This window comes from Electrophorus electricus, chromosome 11 (assembly GCF_041902795.1).
Source record: "Electrophorus electricus isolate QZ-2024a chromosome 11, ASM4190279v1, whole genome shotgun sequence".
In the NCBI taxonomy this organism is placed as follows: Eukaryota; Metazoa; Chordata; class Actinopteri; order Gymnotiformes; family Gymnotidae; genus Electrophorus; species Electrophorus electricus.
In genome coordinates this window covers 17,631,177-17,650,000 of record NC_137507.1, presented here as the reverse complement: position 1 = coordinate 17,650,000, position 18,824 = coordinate 17,631,177, and the positions used below count along the sequence as shown (strand labels likewise).

The 18,824-nt window shown below is 44.5% G+C and overlaps 1 protein-coding gene across 10 annotated transcripts in view; it reads right to left on the bottom strand.

Annotated features, from left to right (window-relative positions):
- The window catches only part of usp6nl (USP6 N-terminal like), a 40,069-nt gene extending 24,750 nt beyond the window's left edge, over nt 1-15,319 (bottom strand). For 2 of the 10 annotated variants that reach the window (XM_081722577.1, XM_081722579.1), the window contains exons 1-2: nt 14,815-15,317; nt 12,024-12,109 (exon numbers count right to left, since the gene is read on the bottom strand). In XM_081722577.1, coding sequence (XP_081578703.1) covers nt 12,024-12,027 — 4 coding nt within the window. In that variant the 5' untranslated portion in view covers nt 12,028-12,109; nt 14,815-15,317. Of the gene's footprint in view, nt 1-1,013; nt 1,613-6,602; nt 6,677-12,023; nt 12,110-12,222; nt 14,672-14,814 lie in introns of those variants that run through there. The other 8 variants (XM_081722573.1, XM_035528580.2, XM_035528581.2 and 5 more) reach the window with 8 other exon arrangements.
- Nucleotides 15,320-18,824: the final 3,505 nt, after the last annotated feature.

The window sequence follows — 18,824 nt, the reverse complement described above, 5'->3', positions numbered from 1 at the left end:
AAACAGCACACCCCCATACACACAACATTCTTTTGATAAAAGACCCTGCAGCCTTTCTACGTGTGTGCACACACGTTTGTAGTCCTGGAGGTCTCTTTTAAACTATTGATCTGCAGCGGCAGGGGACTTTAGAGGAAGCAGCGATCGATAATGCAGACGCATCTATAAAGATTTAAATCAGTTTTACAATTGAAAGCAGAGAAGCCAACTGTAAAAGCACGTTTTAAAAACTACTTTTGGTTCAGTACACACACACACACACACACACACACACACACACACACACACACACACACACACACACAGTCTGTGACTTAAGCTTTACAGCTGTATACATCTTCCTAAGCACGCATATCGGGTCTCTTGCTAGTTGTCTCACTCTCTCTCATGCACGCTTACACACAGACATATGAAGTCTTTGCACCCGATGGGTGTTAACAAGCGTGAAATCACTCAAATAACTGTGCAGCTCATCATGCTGAAACAAACCGAGCTTTCAGATGAGGAAAAAACACTACTGCAGAGACAGGGAGCTGAGCCAGAGACAGGGAGCTGAGACAGGGAGCTGAGACAGAGACAGGGAGCTGAGACAGGGAGCTGAGACAGAGACAGGGAGCTGAGACAGAGACAGGGAGCTGAGGCAGGGAGCTGAGACAGAGACAGGGAGCTGAGACAGAGACAGCGAGCAGAGACAGAGACAGCGAGCAGAGACAGGGAGCTGAGACAGGGAGCTGAGACAGAGACAGGGAGCTGAGCCAGAGACAGGGAGCAGAGACAGGGAGCTGAGACAGACAGGGAGCTGAGACAGGGAGCTGAGACAGGGAGCTGAGCCAGACAGGGAGCTGAGACAGGGAGCTAAGACAGAGACAGGGAGCTGGTTTTCTCTCTCTGTCTCTCCCTTTCTCACATACCCTCCAGTGTTTTTCTCCATAAGCATAACTGATAAGAAGTGTGCACACATGTGCACACACACACACACACACACACACACACACAAACACACATGCACGCACCTGTGAACCTGAAGCCAGCCCGCCGGCGAGATGGAGACACCAGCTCTTTGACAACTTGAAGAACCTGCATGGTCAGCTGAGGCCGGAGTCAAGGGCGGAGCGAAAGGCGGAGTCCAGGGTGAGGCACGGGAAGGGTGGGATGAGGGTCATCCACAGAGCCCCCAGGAGCCTCACCCCAACCATACACTGAGCCAGACATCACAAACACTCACACACACACACACACACCCCTCAAAAAACCCCTCAAAACCCCCCATTAACTGGAAATCAGTGTGAGTTCCAACTAGTTCACAATCCCGCTCAACTTCCGCTGTTCAACCCTGCACAAGCAGAAACACCGCTAATATGTTCCAGCCTTCCAAAGCAACTACCGCATGCCGATGGTCAATCAGTCCACAAGTTCGGAAGCAGTTTCAGTAATTAGGCACATCTCGGATCCACAAAAATTCACCCTGATTCACCCCGAATGGCTTCGGCGGGGAGCAGATCTCAGGAACGCATCTGCTTCACAACCCCCACAACCACCATGGCTGGTCCTGCTGGCGAGCAGCGTGCGGCGAGTCTTCCTCCACCTCTCTGTCCTCTGCTCTCTCTCTCTCTCTCTCTCTCACGCTGCTGCTCCCTCTCATTCGCTCTCCACCTCCCTCTCCACACACCCCCCCTCCTCCCGCCTCCCTGTCATTCCTTATAGCTAGCAGTCTTCTTTCCTTTACTGCACTCCCTCACTCTTTCCCAGTCTTCTGCGTTCCTCTTTTTTCTGGGTAACGGTGAGTTCCCATTCGGGTGTGTTAAACGGATGAAGGTCTCTTTCCCTTCAGAGAAACTAGAATCTGAAATTCTGGACCGTCTCTCGCACACAAGGTCTTGTGTATGGTTCTTGTGTTTTTCTACTGTACAAAGCTTTTGAAGCCTGCAGGTGTTCTGCCACCATACTCACACACACAGACACACACACTTCCTCTTCCATTAAACCTGCCAGATGATGGTATTTGTGGCTGTGCTTGCTTCATCTTAATGACGTTTCCCACTGAGATTCTCTCTGATCTGACGGAACGCATCTGAGCCAGGCGGGGTGGACGCAAGAGAGATTCGTTCTTTCCAATTACATTGGTAGTCAGACCAGGCTGAGCATACTATCAGATGCATACCAGCCCCACTGCAATCACTTGCTCCCTTTCAGAGATTGCAGAAGTCGGCAACTGTAAACAGCCACGGGGCATGAATCAATCAATCTCACCCCCCCCCCCCCCACAACCTTTAGAGACACATCGCATCACACACACACACGCACACATATGCACAAAGAAAAACACCTAGACATGCTGTTTCTCTGGGAGAAGGCCAAAACAAGAGATAATGGTCACAGGGCCCTTGACGAATCATGTGAGAAAGAATTACAGTCATGCGATGGAAAGACCCAGTTGCATGCACACAAATATATGCTCTAACATATCACAGAGCACGCATGTGCACAGTCTCACATATACGAGCACAGCATCAATGCACAAACCCTCATTACTGCACACCATTCTTCTACATTTTCCTTTTACTGTAGCCAATTTTCTTTCAAGGACAGTGTGCGCTCATGGCTCAGAGGCGCTGCTCTGTCAAGTGTGTGTGTGTGTGTGTGTGTGTGTGTGTGTGGGCGTGTGTAAGTGTGTGTGTAAATCACAGGAAGCCACGGTCCATAATCAGTCTTACTCCAACAGTCATTATTCTCCTCCTCTCTGGAATTCGCCAACAAATGACATTCCCGCACCGCTAATCTTCCGGCAAAGCTTACAACCCTGAAATCCCACAAAACGAGAAACATGAAACACTTCATTTCCAGCCGCTCTGGAGCCTTCAGTGATGCAGAGTCATCTTCTGCCCCTGAGTGCTACAGCGTCACCAGTACGGGGGGGGGGAACCGGCCGGTCTGCTCGCAGTGAACCCGCGTCGCGACCCCACACAGCAGCTCCATGCTGCACAGCAACACCTCCCACGAGGTCGCAGGGGCAAGAACCAAGAAGGGAATGGGAGACGGCGGGCTGGAGGGAACACCCGGACCACCCGCTCGGCCTCCCTGCGGCCGACGCCTGGAGCGGCAGTGCTACAAGCCTGCGGCGTTGCGCTTTTATCTGCTCCAACGCAAGGGCAGCGAACTCCCAGCATGCACTGTTCAGTACTTTCCCACCACAGAGATAATTAGCCCATGAGTTAAACTGGGATGGAAAATCCGCCGCCAATACACTAACAGCTTTAATGAATTTAATAAGTGAACATTTTAAAAGCTTGAAATAATCTGTAAATATTTTTATTTTTAAAAGACATCATGCTTATCGTATTCTCATAATCCACTGTCCTCTCAAATATATCCAAATGTAAGCTCGCAACACGCATGTTCTAGGTGATACGTGGAGAAGAAAGGAAAGAGAAATAAAGGAAGGAAAGACAGACAACACAGCAACACGCTGCTCCCTCTCAAGTGCAGGGATAAAGATTCCCAATTACACACCAACGATGAGCCCCAGTCGCACAGGGTTAATGAAGACAGGGCAGTTTCAGGGGGAGGTAGGCGCCGGATGGACTGGAAATTGATGACTTATTGGGTCCCAAAGCAGAAGAATAATTTGCCTGAATCTCTGGCAAACATTGGCATTTAAAATAATGATCAGGCATTTTTTCAACTGGTTACAAACTACCTCGATATCTCCACCTCTTTGCGTCTCCTAAATATCTATTATACACAAACGCAAAAAAAAAAAAAAAAGAAGAGATCAAAGGGCTGGAAAATATGACCCGGCAACATATTGTGTCTTAACTGATGGGCATGTTATGGGCAGTAATCTGGGCAGGTTATATGTCAGAGTACAGATGGTTACGGTTCGGGTAGATTATAGGGTAGGGTTGGATATATTTAGGCATAGATTAAGTATAGGGTATGGTTATATAAGGTTGGCATAGATTATGTGTAGGGCAGGAATGATTAATATTGAGGTAGATTATGTATAGGGTACAATTGGTAAAGTTTATGGGCAGATAATATATAGATTATGTTGGTAAAGGGTGGGGCTGGCTAAGCGTATGGAATGGTTGGTTGGTGTGTAGCTGCGTTATGCCTACTATACAATACTATGCTATACAAACTGTCCTTTTTGAATATACCAAAACTCCAGCCTACTAACATACACGGTCTTGACCACACTACTGTCTAGCGCACACTAAGCACAGTAAGATCACCACACAAACGTCTAGCGCACACTAAACACAGTAAGATCACCACACAATCATCTAGCGCACACTAAGCATAGTAAGATCGCCACACAACCGTCTAGCACACTAAGCACAACACAGTAAGATCACCACACTACCGTCTAGCACACACTAAACACAGTAAGATCACCACAATCATCTAGCGCACACTAAGCACAGTAAGATCACCACATGACCGTCTAGCACACTAAGCACAACACAGTAAGATCACCACACTACCGTCTAACACACACTAAACACAGAAGGATCACCACACAATTGTCTAGCACACACTAAACACAGTAAGATCACCACACAATCGTCTAGCGCACACTAAGCACAGTAAGATCACATGACCGTCTAGCACACTAAGCACAACACAGTAAGATCACCACACTACACTACCGTCTAACACACACTAAACACAGTAAGATCACCACACTACCGTCTAGCACACACTAAACACAGTAAGATCACCACACAATTGTCTAGCACACACTAAACACAGAAGGATCACCACACAACTGTCTAGCACACTAAGCACAAAACAGTAAGATCACCACACTACCGTCTAGCACACACTAAACACAGTAAGATCACCACACAATCATCTAGCGCACACTAAGCACAGTAAGATCACCACATGACCGTCTAGCACACTAAGCACAACACAGTAAGATCACCACACTACCGTCTAACACACACTAAACACAGAAGGATCACCACACAATTGTCTAGCACACACTAAACACAGTAAGATCACCACACAATCGTCTAGCGCACACTAAGCACAGTAAGATCACATGACCGTCTAGCACACTAAGCACAACACAGTAAGATCACCACACTACACTACCGTCTAACACACACTAAACACAGTAAGATCACCACACAATTGTCTAGCACACACTAAACACAGTAAGATCACCACACAACCATCTAGCATACTAAACACAGAAGGATCACCACACAACCGTCTAGCGCACACTAAACACAGCATATATAAATCTTAGAAATCTTCCCGACTGGGTCTTTTGAGTTTGAAATTAAAAGTGTTTTAGAGACCAAACACTCTACAAAATAAAAAGAGACACTGAAGGAAATGATAACGATTATTATAGAAAACAGAAGCCTTCTCTCTTATTTAATGGTGTTTGGCGCTGGGAGCTAATTTTAGCCAGGACTGCATGAATGCAGGCTTTGAGTGTTCTTTCTTTTTTTACCCCCCTCAGCAAGGGCCGTCTCTCGCTCTCTGTGACTCGCTCTCCTCTTCCTCCCTCGCTCCAGGATGCTCAGCCTTCTTTCTGTTTCTGACTGTCACTCACCATTTTCGCTCTTTTGTTTCGACACAGCTATTAGTCCGAGTCCTGGGGCTATGCTCCCGAGAAATGCCAGCATGCTCTTCCACGGTCAGAATCTCTGGTTTAAGAAGAGCCCATACACTAAACATTTTTTTCCTTGAGGAGTGCTAACAATGTGTGGCTTTATGTACCAAAAACAGGCATTATTAGTTTTTATATGAGCACTTTCCCGCTGTTCTCATGACGTCAGAGAAATGGTGATCTCAAAACAGGCCATGTTTGCAGCTTAGATTCTATACACGGACTATATGGGCTAGGGAGGGGGTTTAAAACTTTAACAATATTTACATATTACTTCAAAAATTATTTTGGTAAAGCATGAGAAATGCTTTTTTCCAAAACAGAAGAAACCTGATCTCAGATCAGCCCTTGGAGTGATTTGTGACTCTTGGCCGATGCAGCAGCTGTAGTTAGGTGCAGTATAGGGTACTACAGGAAGACAGATAACAGCTTTAGAGCGTGACTGGCTTCTGATTAGCTCTGACCATTGACAATAAAGCAACATTGTGTGCTCTGCGGCCAGTTGGTGGCTATACAGAATCAGCAAGCCTAGCTGTGTGCTAGGATGGTCTGAAATTAAAAGTATTCATCAGAATGCTTTTTTAGAGAATTACTGCATTAAGTCCTCTTACATTATTTATTCATTCTCTGGCATAGTGTTTTGGGAGAGAGAGAGAGAGAGAGAGAGAGAGAGAGAGAGAGAGAGAGAGAGAGAGAGAGAGAGGGAGAGTGAGTAGATGGTGAAATATGGCACCAGAACTTCCCGGTGTAACTTCCTGTTTGCTACCCTTATTTCCTGTCTAAATATTCTAACCTACCATTGCACTTCCAGGGATCAATGTCAGTTTTTTGTTGATGTTTTCAAAGGAATATTTGTATTACAACTTCTCTTACGATTGGTGAAGTTGCAGGCCAAACATTAAAACAATTGCCCACTGAGATGACTGACAGAGCAGGTCTGTGTTGCCACAGCAACCCGTCGGGCAGCACTCACTGGTCAGTGAGACTGCTGAAGTAAAGGATGACCAATAAATCTCCTTGGCCACCGTGGAGATGCTCCTCGTCTCTCTATGAAGAAAAAAACAGCAACAGGTTGCTTTCTTCAGTTAGCTGCTGCACGTTTACAAACTTGGGGGAGCAAGAGGAATTTATCAAACCATTCATTTTCTATCCAGCACAAATGCACATATGTCTGAGTGAGTTTCCTGTTTCTCTTAGTAGGAATCCAATGTGCCCGCAGTGATGGCAAGGAGAGTAGACTGTGATGTCCTGGGGGTATCTGGCAGGTTCCTGTGAGGTGAACAATTTTTACTGTAACCTGTTGTCTACTGAAAGGTTACAGTACAAGGGACGGTAAAGGTGTAGGCAGAACAGTCCCATTACAGTGCAGTATTAGCCACAATAATTATGTGTGTATCTGTGTGTGTGTGTGTGTGTGTGCGCAGACGGGCCACCGGACCCATTTCCTCTATTCCCACTGTTTACTGTAAAATGTAATTAGTGTAATGTAATGAGTGGCTTCCTTCCTATATCCATCCATCCATCCCACTCTCTCTCTCTCTCTCTCTCTCTCTCTCTCTCTCTCTCACGCACGCACATACAGGCATCTCTTCACATTTTCACGGTGGGGATAATGCGAAAACGACAATGACAACAACAACTTGGAAGGGAGAGGGAGAGAGAAGAGAGAGAGAGGGAGAGAGAGAAAAGAGAGAAGAGAGAGAGAGAGAGAGAGAGAGAGAGAGAGAGAGAGAAGAACATGGCCACATTTTGCATGTACAGAGCCACAGTTACTTGCTAAACGAGTGAACCTGGAGCTGTAGAGGTACGACCTGAAGAGCAGGTACTCTCCAGAAACGAGCCGCCCGAGAATCTTTACACAAGATGCCTTACACAAACTTGCAAAACGAGATGAGAGAAGTCGGCGACCTGGACTGGAGAAGCCAGGAAGAGGGAAAGAGATATGGTAAGGCATTTACTGAGAGCTCACTCCTGAAGGGGATATTAGTGTACTCAACAGGAAAGGGATGAGGAGACAGAAAACAAGGAGACATTGTAGAAGTAGAGGGCAGATTTCAGAACAGGCTGAGATCAATAGTGCTGCTGGGTCCACCAGGGGGCAGTGCCACAACTGCTTTTTCCAAGAGAAAAATTTCATTTCTCTTGGTTCATGTGTGTAGTTAATTTAGGTTAGTGTTAATGCCCACACTTATTTTTCCAGGGTGCAGTAAGCAAGCCTATTCCTACACAGTGTATGGAGGAGTTCACCTCCAATTTGTCAACAGCAGCACAGTCAATGTGATGCAACAAAAAATGGAAGTGTTCTTATCTATCTCTCTGCTGTTCACTTCTTCAGTGCCCATCTATACTGTTCTATGGTGTTTGCGCCATAATACTGACTAGGCAAGAAGAGGGAGAGAGAGAGAGAGGGAGAGAGAGAGAGAAAGCAGACAAGAGCTAAAGCTACTTTCCTACAGAATTGTTTATGCCAGATGAAACTTCTGCATATAATCTGTATTTACACACACACACACACACACACACACACACACACACCCTCATAGATACTTTTCCCATCATAAAGTTAAGCAAAATGGTCACCTGTTTTAAGTAAGACACCACACACACAAACACAGAGCCATAGCTATTTTTATTACTGATCCATGGATATTTTTTAACTCTTGTTTGAAAGAAGAAGAAATACTATTTGAAGAATTTTCCTCCACTGTCCATTTACTAATTTTGCAAATTTCTTTTCCCTTTTTCTCATTCTATCTTTCCTTTTCAAGAACAGATGAAGCCAGCAGCCAGACCCCTATCCACATTTCACAGAGCCTCTCATCACTTCACCAGCATGGCTCACTGCCATCCCCCGATGGGAGCTGAAACTACATTCATTCACCAAAATCAGGATGGTGGACACAGCACTAAAGATCCTTCTCCTGTTTAATTTGCTCACTCACTCACTCACTCACTCACTCTCATTCTTTCCTCTAACTCCATTCAATCTACCCCCCTTCAATGACCGAGAAACCTGTCCATCAGGACAGCAGGATGAGTCAAGACATGGTAATTAGCACATGATTGTAAGGCCTTTGCTCTCTCAGGGCTCAGAGCAGGGGGTAATTACGATAATTAACTACACACACACACACACACAGAGTAACAAAACAACAGTCTGCATTGGCATGCAAGGTATGGTCCTATTCAAACATACACAGCTACCCACTCCAACACCCAGGCCAGAAAGTACTTCATTACTACACTTAAGCATCATTTTAAACCAGGGGTGTTCAAACGTCCCTGCAAAGACACAGAGGAAACAGCTGTGCTCCTGCTTGCTTGGGATGAAATAAGCCCTAAATGACAATTGACTTAAGCATACATAAACATTTATAGATGCTTATTCCAACAAGTGTCAGCTGTCATAAGAGCTGCTTTTGTGAACTCTGGCATCCAGTTGACTGAAGTCTGTCAAATGATCGGGACTTCTGGGGACATTAGGATGTCATGGAACTGTGTGAGCTAAAATGACAGACCTTTTGTTATTTGTTTATAAATGGCTTAAATGTAAATATGATTAACCAACATTTTACCAGTCAGGTATTCTGAATTGAGCTGGTAGGATTACTTTTTTTTAGCTAAGATAGCTAACTAGCCTAGCTAGCTAGATAACGTTAACCTAGCTAGTTTTATTTTTAGGTTCTCACTCCACGTCCTAGCTACTTAAGTTACCTACTCAGTAAAGGAAGCTACAAATTACATTTTTACAGACTCCATTCTAACATTTTATGCTCAAATGTTCGCCGACACCAACAATATCAATTCTGTGACTAGTCATTCAGCATTAGCAAAGTTAGCTAGGAAGCCTAGTCACACCCTAGCTAGCTAATGTTAACGTTAGTTACTAAGATGTTGCTTTGTACCTTTGCCACTGAGTAATCTGTTTGTCTTAAACAATAATAATCATCATCATCATCATCATCATCATCATCATCCTAAGAGGAATGTTTGATGGAGCTGAGGATGTTTCCTACAGAACAAGTCTCCTTTGCCTACCAAACCCAAATGTTCCATTTTTAAGTAATGAAATTATCAAATCAAAGAACCAAATAAAAACTGTTCTGACTTGAATATGTACAATACAAACATGATGTGGTACTTTTACTTAATTCTAATTTTCTGAACTTTTTCCACCCTAACACACACACAGACACACACACACACACACACACACACACACACACCTCCCCATATGTGAAAACAGCAGCTATTTCAGTTAGTGGAGGTATTTTCAGCTGAACTGCTGTTATTTTCGGTCAGTAGAGTGCAATTTGAGTTCCATTAGCTGTTGAAGATCAAAGACGCAAGACCTTTACAGAAGACAGTTATTAAGGAGCAAGCGAGAGTGAACAAGAGAGAGAGAGAGAGAGAGAGAGAGTGGGTGTGTGTGAGTGTGTGTTTGTTTGTGTGTGTGTGTGTGTGTGTCTGTGAGTCTTTCTAGGAACACACACAGAGTCAATGACCTTTCTCTTTCTACACTCTCCACCTTCGTCTGTCACTGTTAGGCTGCAGTGTTTTGTTTTAGTTATTTTTACTGGATGTGTGAATTGTGTGTGTTTCGAAAGGAAGCAATGTAATCCCTTCAAATCTGTCACCTTGGCCCTACCTAACACCCCAGTCAGCTAATCCCAGGGCTGTAGACTAACCTGTTCACCTGTGTGTACATGGTGAACAAAAAACAATGTTTGCACTTCCTCTAACTGTAGCTCATGTGAACATCTCACAGCAGGTACATCCACACTTGTTGGGATTCAAGCTCACTGCACAACCAAGTCCTGCGTGAGCTCTTCTGATTCAGAACAGGAAAGAAGGATCATTAAGTTGCTACAACTATTAAAACACTCTCAGTGGAAGGTACAATTTTGACCTCATACGCACACGCACACCCACAAACCAGAGTCAAGCATTAAAATTTGCAAGCAGGGTGCCTTTAGTCCTCATGTCCTGGGACCTTGAGAGTCCAGGACTGCACTTCTTGACTGAGAGCTCAGATGTTCTTCCTGGGATCTGTTGGAGTCATTCTCCCAGTGTGGGGGTTACAGCCCCTAGAGTTCCGATTACCATGGGAACCACAGTTGCCTGAACCCTCCATAACTTTTCTATCTCTTCCTTCAGCCCTTGGTATTTCTCGAGCTTTTTGTGTTCTTTGTTCCTGATGTTGCTATCACTCGGGATTGTCTATCACTACAGACCTCTTCTGCTGTTTGTCCACCACTACAATATCCGGTGGGTTAGCCATTGCCACCATATCTGTCAGTATCTGGAAGTCCCACAGGATCTTAGCACATAACGAGACATATAGAGATATATTTAGAGGCATTCAAAATTGTAGTAAAGTACACAGAGTTTCCAGAGAAACAGAATGTTTTGGACAGAGATCCTTCATCAGCTGTAAAACTTTGCTTGCACAGCTGATGAAGGATATTTTGAATCTCTCTCTCTCTCTCTCTCTCTCCATTATATATATATATCCAAAGAAGATTCCAGGGGAGTACTTTAAGGCAGAGTTTACTGTTGGATTAGAGGCGGACTCTAAAATAGGGTTAGAGATAGGATAGGCTGGAACGAGACATACAATCTTGTGTTACCAGGGAAGAAGAACTAGGGGCGTAGCTCATGAAAAGATGTAGCACATTTCTTCAATATTCTTCTAACATTCACAGTTAGAACACATCTGGGACTTCAGACTACTGCAATCCACTACGGGAGGTTCATCCATTGCGAGTCTGTCCAGCAGATGTCCAGGCTGAGTACATTCCAGCCACAATACACATAGCCACAAATGGCATTTCACTGCCTCGCCTGAGCTAAAGTGATTGGGCTTCAGACAGCCATCCATGAAGGAATTAAAAAGGACCATTTTGGCTAAGATGTCATTGACTGGAGCACTTTCGCTGGCAGTGCCAGTACTGATGCCAATATCCTGGACTGATGACCTTTGAACGAGCACAAAATACCCATCAAATCCCAACTCCACAACAACACCAGAATTAGAGTGATGCTTATGGCAGTTCTGATGTACTGATGCCTCCTGACCTATGATCCAGTCTTAGGCATATTTCACAGTCACTTGGAAGTGAGACTAGCAAGAAAGATACACATATGAGTCCCAGCTAACAAACTAGATACAAACAAGAACATGGAGCACACACACAAACAAACATGAAGACACAAACCCAAACCTACATACACACTGCTGGGTTCAGTGGTTCAAAACACTGACAACATTCTTTTTTGCCATATGATCAAACCAGCAGGAGGCCTAACCCTGTGTTTGTGTGTGTGTGTGTGTGTGTGTGTGTGTGTGTGTGTGTGTGTGTGTGTGTGTGTGTGTGTGTGTATAAAGACTTACTCATACTGTGATGATGGCTTCTTGCACACAGGTGAGGTCCAGGTAAGGCTGTTCTCCGCAGGTGTTCTCCTCAAAGCTCTCATGACCTGCAAACATCATAGCAGCACTAAGCCAATGCTGATTATAACTGCCAAACAACGCTGAGGCTACACCAAGGCGATGGTAAGGAAAACCACACCACAGCACTGCTGTTCCCCACCTCAGTCCCTGTGAAGGTAGCAGGTCATTCTCTTCTTTGTGACGATTTATTTTAAAGTGCGTTCTGAGGGTTATTTATTCTCCGTCTTCAGTCCTATTTTTGGAACCTTTTCACTCTGTGCTGAACAGGCTCCTGATCTCCTGTTTCCCCTGTGTTGAACACCGTGTGTTGAGTACTGGGTGATCAGTAGGGTTTTTTAGGTCTTCTTTCTCTGCGCGGTCAGTAGGCCCAGGGTGTGGTTTTAAACAGCACTGTCTCTTTTGGCCTTCCACACTGTCCCTTTACTCTAGCCCCACTCACTCCATTAGCCTCCCCCCATGCAGCTATCATTACAGTACAATGAAGATTACTTTCTCCCTTTGTGTGTGCGGGTGTGTGTGACAAATAAGAGTAAGTGGACAAGGGAGGAAAGACGGGCTGGAGTAGCAGCTCACACTGGAGAGGGTTAACAGGATATGGTGAAGGTCCACCAAACTGGCCTCTTTCTCTCTCCCTCTCTCACACACACACACACACACCATGTAGCGATGAATCTGCACATGTCAATTAAATGTCTAGTTTGGTTCAATTTGGAACAAAGCTGGATGGCAGGAGATTAACTAAAACATTCCAGAGAGAGAGAGAGAGAGAGAGAGAGAGAGAGATAGGAAAGAAAAAAGAGAAAATGAGAGGGGGAGGAGGATAGAAAAGAAATTTTAAATTAGGCTTACTCATATACTCATATGTTCACCCTTGTGCTGACACCTTTGGAAACCAAACCACAAACATGAAGATGGATGGACGTGATACAAACCTGATCTATGCCACGCATTCCATTCTCCTCTGTGTGTGTGTGTGTGTCCAATTCTTTATCTTAGTTTAAGGCCAAAACGGAGATGTCTTGCCAGGGGCTTCAGTAGAGGCTGTGGGCATTCCTCTGAAGGCCACTGGGACATCAGAAACCTGCAGCTGTGTGTTTGTGTTTCATTTCAGCCAAGTACAAAAGGAGGTTTAGGGCTTAAGCCAAGGATGTCAAACCTCAATCCTCAAAGACCTGAGTCCAGCAAAGCACGGCAAACACCAGGCTCAGACGCATCCGATTTCACTCGTCACGGCCCTGTTTCCATAAAAGCTTTGCAGTGTCAAGATCTTAAATGAGGTAGAGAAACCTGGCAGAGTTCATTACTGGGTTCAGGAGGTGAGCATAAGTGTGGTGATCACCAGTGCTGGAGTCAGGAGATGCTATCCTTGCTGTTACTAGGGCACAAAGCACCACCACCCCCCAAATCAAATGATCCCAACGTCTTTCCCTCTTTCCTACATCACACTGCTCACATTAACCATTCACAGAATCAGTCAGTGATTCTGTGAATGGTTTTGCGTGCTCCGGTATGTCTACAGACTGCAAAACACCAGAACCGCTCATTTTATCGCGTGCGTCAACCCCGATCCATGCAAACCTGTACTTTGTGTGTTGAATGGTTGTTTTGCTACAACAGTCTGGCACACCTTAAAGAAGGACACCTTTCTGTGCGGTTTCGTTGATAAATTGGCCTACCTGAAAGCCACTTAGCTGCGGCTTGCAACTGTTACTGTTGCATGCGCGGGACACACTGGGAGAAGCGCGCCCACTCTGGCCTCAGTTTAGATATCTTTGATGATGCACCTAAATTTCGTATGGCTAAGATCAAAACATTTGAAATGGGCGCACTGTTTCTCTTGTAATACTGCCTAACGAGCTGGAACGGAAGGTCTAGTCGTTGGCAGGCGCGCGCTCGCACGGAAAACGCGAAGCTAGAACATTGTGCGCAAGCACGAGGTGATGGCCACGCGTGGGAGACGGCAGAAGTGACAGACTGGGGCGGGAGTCATAGTCACGGGCCAAAACGATCGTTTTAATGCACGAAGACCGACATTTCACTTTAAACCGCCACCGAAATCACCGCCTTCCATCGTCGCTGACCTCTATGCTGGTTTGTTTGCTCTGACACCAGTAATAAAGCCCTTACAGGCTCGTTAAAGGCTCCTGAACTCAAACCGGCCAAGCAGATTCATGAATTAGACTCGGACCACAGCTACTTCTCGTCTGTGACATCGCAGAAACTTTACAAGTGTGGGCAAAGCAAAAAAGCACAACAACTCAAACCCTGCAGTCTCGGCGCCTACAGAAGCACACACGGTGGGAGGGACGCCGAATACGTGAGTGACAGTACACGGAGCCAATCAGCGCCTGCGACAGATGCTACCGACCCAATAGCGAAGCTCCGCTGCCGTTTACACCCAGCCTGCCGACAACCGTGTGCAGCTAGGAGCCGTCCGAAGGTTCGGCTGAATGAACAGGCCTCGGTTAAGAATTAACGACTGAAGTTTTAAGCGAAATGTATCGCCTTCCCGTCTTAACAAAACAAACAAATAAACGTCTCCCGGTGTCTTACGGAGACGAGGGGAGAAAGGATGAGTGCGCATACCCCCCACCCCGCCCTCCCGCGCCGAAGCCCCGGTCCTGTTTGAGAAGCGTCGCCGTGCGTGCACACCGGACTGTGCGCGATACACACGATACACACTTAATTAAACGGATAGGTCCGGCTCTGCCCCGATCGCGTCCCCACCTACCTGCCGCGCTCACATCCCGCAGGCTCATTTTCCAACGTCAAGACAGCGGAAAAGTGTCCCGTAGTCCCGCAACCAGGAAGTTGGCGCCCGTGCCACGGCGCGGAACAGTCCTCGCGAGCTCGCGAGGCGAAAAGCCCTTGCAGGGCGAGACGCGCTCGAGCCGAGTCCAGGTGGAGGTGCGCCGCCCGCCGGCCTGCGTACGCGGAGCCTCTATGGTGCAGACGATGATAAAAGGATGCTTCTCATGTGCTGTGGTACTCCGACTTAACTGCGCAACCTCAAGCCATTATGTGGGAAGGTGACATATAACTTGGTTACCAGAGAAGTCACATTTACTATATAAAAAAAACAACAACAAAAATTCTCCCCCGGTTAAATTAATTTTCTCCTAATTTCTCGACATTGCTAAGCAGCAAACCTGGGACCAAGCCATGATGGTACAACACCTAAAGGTTGAAGTGTTTCCACTGCAGTTGTCCAGCCTACTTGGTTTCCTGTGTGCTGTACTGCTGACAAGTGGACGGGGGTAAACACTGTGTTGGGGACAAACAAAAAAGACTCTCCCGGACAACAGACATTAGATGGCCGGCGACAGGGATGCAGGCCTAGTTCCGTTTCATTTAGGTTTATGTCATTATAGATAATGATGAAATACAAATCATGCAAATAAATACGTAAGCAAACAGAGGAGCGATGTGGAGTATTGCCCCCATTTATTAATTAAATGTGTTCGTGCGCCATCTTGTGTCCAAAATTCATAAACGCATTAATTGAAACTACATCATATAACGTCTATATCATTGCAACGTATATAACGTATCTATAACGTATATCATTTCTAATGCTGTTATATAAACAGCAGTATAAACTATACTGGGAAAAAACGGTGCTTGAACACAGCTCGTTTAAACATTTTTATTACATTGTTGGCACATTACATTGTGTTCGCATTGAATGAAGTATAATGTCACACTGCCTTAGGCAGTATGATGATGGTTCCTTTACAAAAAATGTGTGTGCGTGTGTGTATGTCCCCCATTAGATTTAAACCACAACCAATAGTGATTATTACATTTACATTACTCTTGCTACCTTTGATACTGGTCGTATGAAACTGGCCAAACCTCGTTTTTATTGGAATATTCACAAAGAAAGCACACAGTCCAAGTATCTCCACTTCACTGTATGAAAACAGGGACCCCATTAACGTCAGTCATTTCAGAGCCAAAACCAAAGTAGCAGTTCCTCTTGGTTGCTTGAGCGCAAATGTTGAGGGTTTATTTGACTACTCTTGTGACCTCACTGTCTATAGCCCAGTCTGCAAACGTTTCGACTTTAAACCTCACTCTTCATGACAATCCACTTACCTTTCTGTGTCGTTATCTTTGACTGATATTATATTTTGCAGAATGCAAAGGTGTTTTAGGACTCAGAGAATCTCAAATTAAACCAGTTCCTCCGTATTCCTCCGAAAATCCAGTAGGCTTTATAGAATACGTTCTACATCTTACCTGGCACAAATAATCAAATTCTTTCTCCTCATGACTTAGTAGTTTACAACATTTTATTTATTGAACTCACACTACTATTACTGGTTGAATTATTTTGTTAATTGTGTTATTGGTTGTAAGTCACTTATATTCATCCCACTGCATGTATTTTAAACGTAGTTCACATCGATATAGACTAATAGCATGTTACTTTTTTCCTCAGCCGTAGCCAAATTAATTCTCAGTGTAAAAGGGTGACATATTCCCTTAGTCTTTGTTGTATTATTTAGTGAATTGCTTTATTAATACATCAGGTGCTAATAGAGTTATTAAAGGATGTAACGTATTAATGATTATTACTGGATATTTACATTATAAAGTATACTAAACGGGGTTATATCATTTTGTTGAATATCATAGTCGATGAAATGTAGTTTTTTCAGTGTTACGGTCTGCACTTACCTGTTCTGTTCCAACTTCCCTCTGAAGAGTAGTTTGAGCATCTTAAGTGCTCCCGTCACAGCACAGCCCAACATCTGTGTGACTCACTGGGAAATCTGTATTCTACAGTTTGTTTCTCAAACCATTCCCTATAGCCCTCCAGCTCCGACCCAGCTCCCTGTATCCCTGTATCCGAGGTTTTCAGTGCCATCTTTCAGGCATGCTGAGAGTCACTCGTTGTGACCTCACTCTCAGTCATGGGGACCTAAGAGCCTTGAGCTCAGAGCCTTGGACACATTTATGTTTTCTCTGCTCTGACACACCTGATATTCACCTGCAAGGTTCGACTGTTATGTGTTTACCAGGTGAGTTAATGGCACAGAATACCCAAGCATGTAAAGGGAACTGGTTCTTTGGGCCTCTGACTGAGAAATGCACAATGGCGTTTGAAAAATGCAAGTCCATTGTACATCCATTCCTCAAAAGGATGTGCATTTTGAGAGATTTCTAAGAGAAAAAAATCTTCTCTTAATGTTTGGCTAGCTCACAGCACTGAGAAATGTGTTTCACCGATCTTTATTTGGAAGAGAGAATATATTCTTTTGTTACCCCGGCAGAGTGTGCCCTGATTGGGTGGCGTCTGCCCAGTGCTGCCAATTCTGGGGGTATTGCAAAAAGCGGGTTCAACAAACCTTAAACTTAACCTTGAACTCAGTGCTCAAACTAACTTGATCTGAGATAGTCAGAGTTATTGGTTCCAGAACATCTGGTAAAAATTCCAGGGGAAGTCAGTCAGCTTTAAACTTTAAATTAACTTCACGTATGCAGACTTAATAGGCCTAGGCTACTTTATAAGGTAGGCTAACACTGCAGTGTTAGCAAAGGAATAGCAGTCAATGCCAGTTCATAAAGCCCATTTAATCATGTGGCATGTATCAGCTATTTCGCTGGTTTCTGAATTTCAAATCTTAAGTGATTTTCTGTTTTAATATAGTCTGTTGTAATCCAATTGTAATTAACAGCATTAACAGCAAAAAAAGTAATGTAAATGTTTTTAAGCACCTTCCAAAATGTTCAGATTTTTTTACTCAGCTTTTGTCTGTGAGCAGTGGTGTGCTTATTATAGTGATCGTCTTATAGTTGAGCTTCACTCTATAGACTTGTTTTGCATATTATTTTGAGTATCTTGCATGAAGTTACACAAGATCTGCATGGGCACACAGTTGTAAGCGCATGGAAGACAGCATATGTGAAAAATGTTATTGTGTACAAAAGACTTTTCTGCCATTTTCAAGACATAATGGATGGTGATGATTTGGTGCATTTAATAAGTTCATTTATGCCAGCTGTGTTTTTAAGGTCACGGTGTGGTTATGGCAGGGTGTCTGTTGTACCAAACAAGCCCCAGTAAATGTCAGGCATTTCCAGGGGTGAGGACTCAGAGTTCACCCAGGCACTGGAAGACAGCCTGGCCTACGCGTCTGTCTCAGGCCTGTCCCGTGCCCTGCAGAGCGTGAGACTATATCAGGGTCAGAATTCAGTGGTATAAGAGACAGCAGTCACGGGTGCATTTCTGAGAAAGAAATCCCATCTTATTCACATGGGAATGAACACGTAATTAAAATATTATTATCATTTAGAACTATTGCTCATTATTATTGATAGTGGAGAAAGCAAGTGTATTGTGAAATAAAGAATTGTATTGCAAGAAAACATTTTGCAATCGCCTGCACATTAATGGTATGGAAAGATTACAAATCATGGAGCCATGCGGGCTATATGAAATAAAAGATTCATGGTGAGATTCATATGGTTAAACTGGCCAGCCACATTTTTTTTATAAAGGTCTGGTTAAGATAATTAAAATTAGATGATCTTGTTGACTTTCACAGATGTATGCACAGGAAAACCTAAGATGAATGTCCTACTACAACAGACCAACAAACATCACAAGCAACACGTCCTGCGTTATGTTCATTGCCCTCTGTTAAAAGAAAGTTTTTAAAAAACTATTATCAATAAACAGAATAGTAATGCATACAGTTCATAGTTACACCGAGGGTGAATCCACGATCCTGT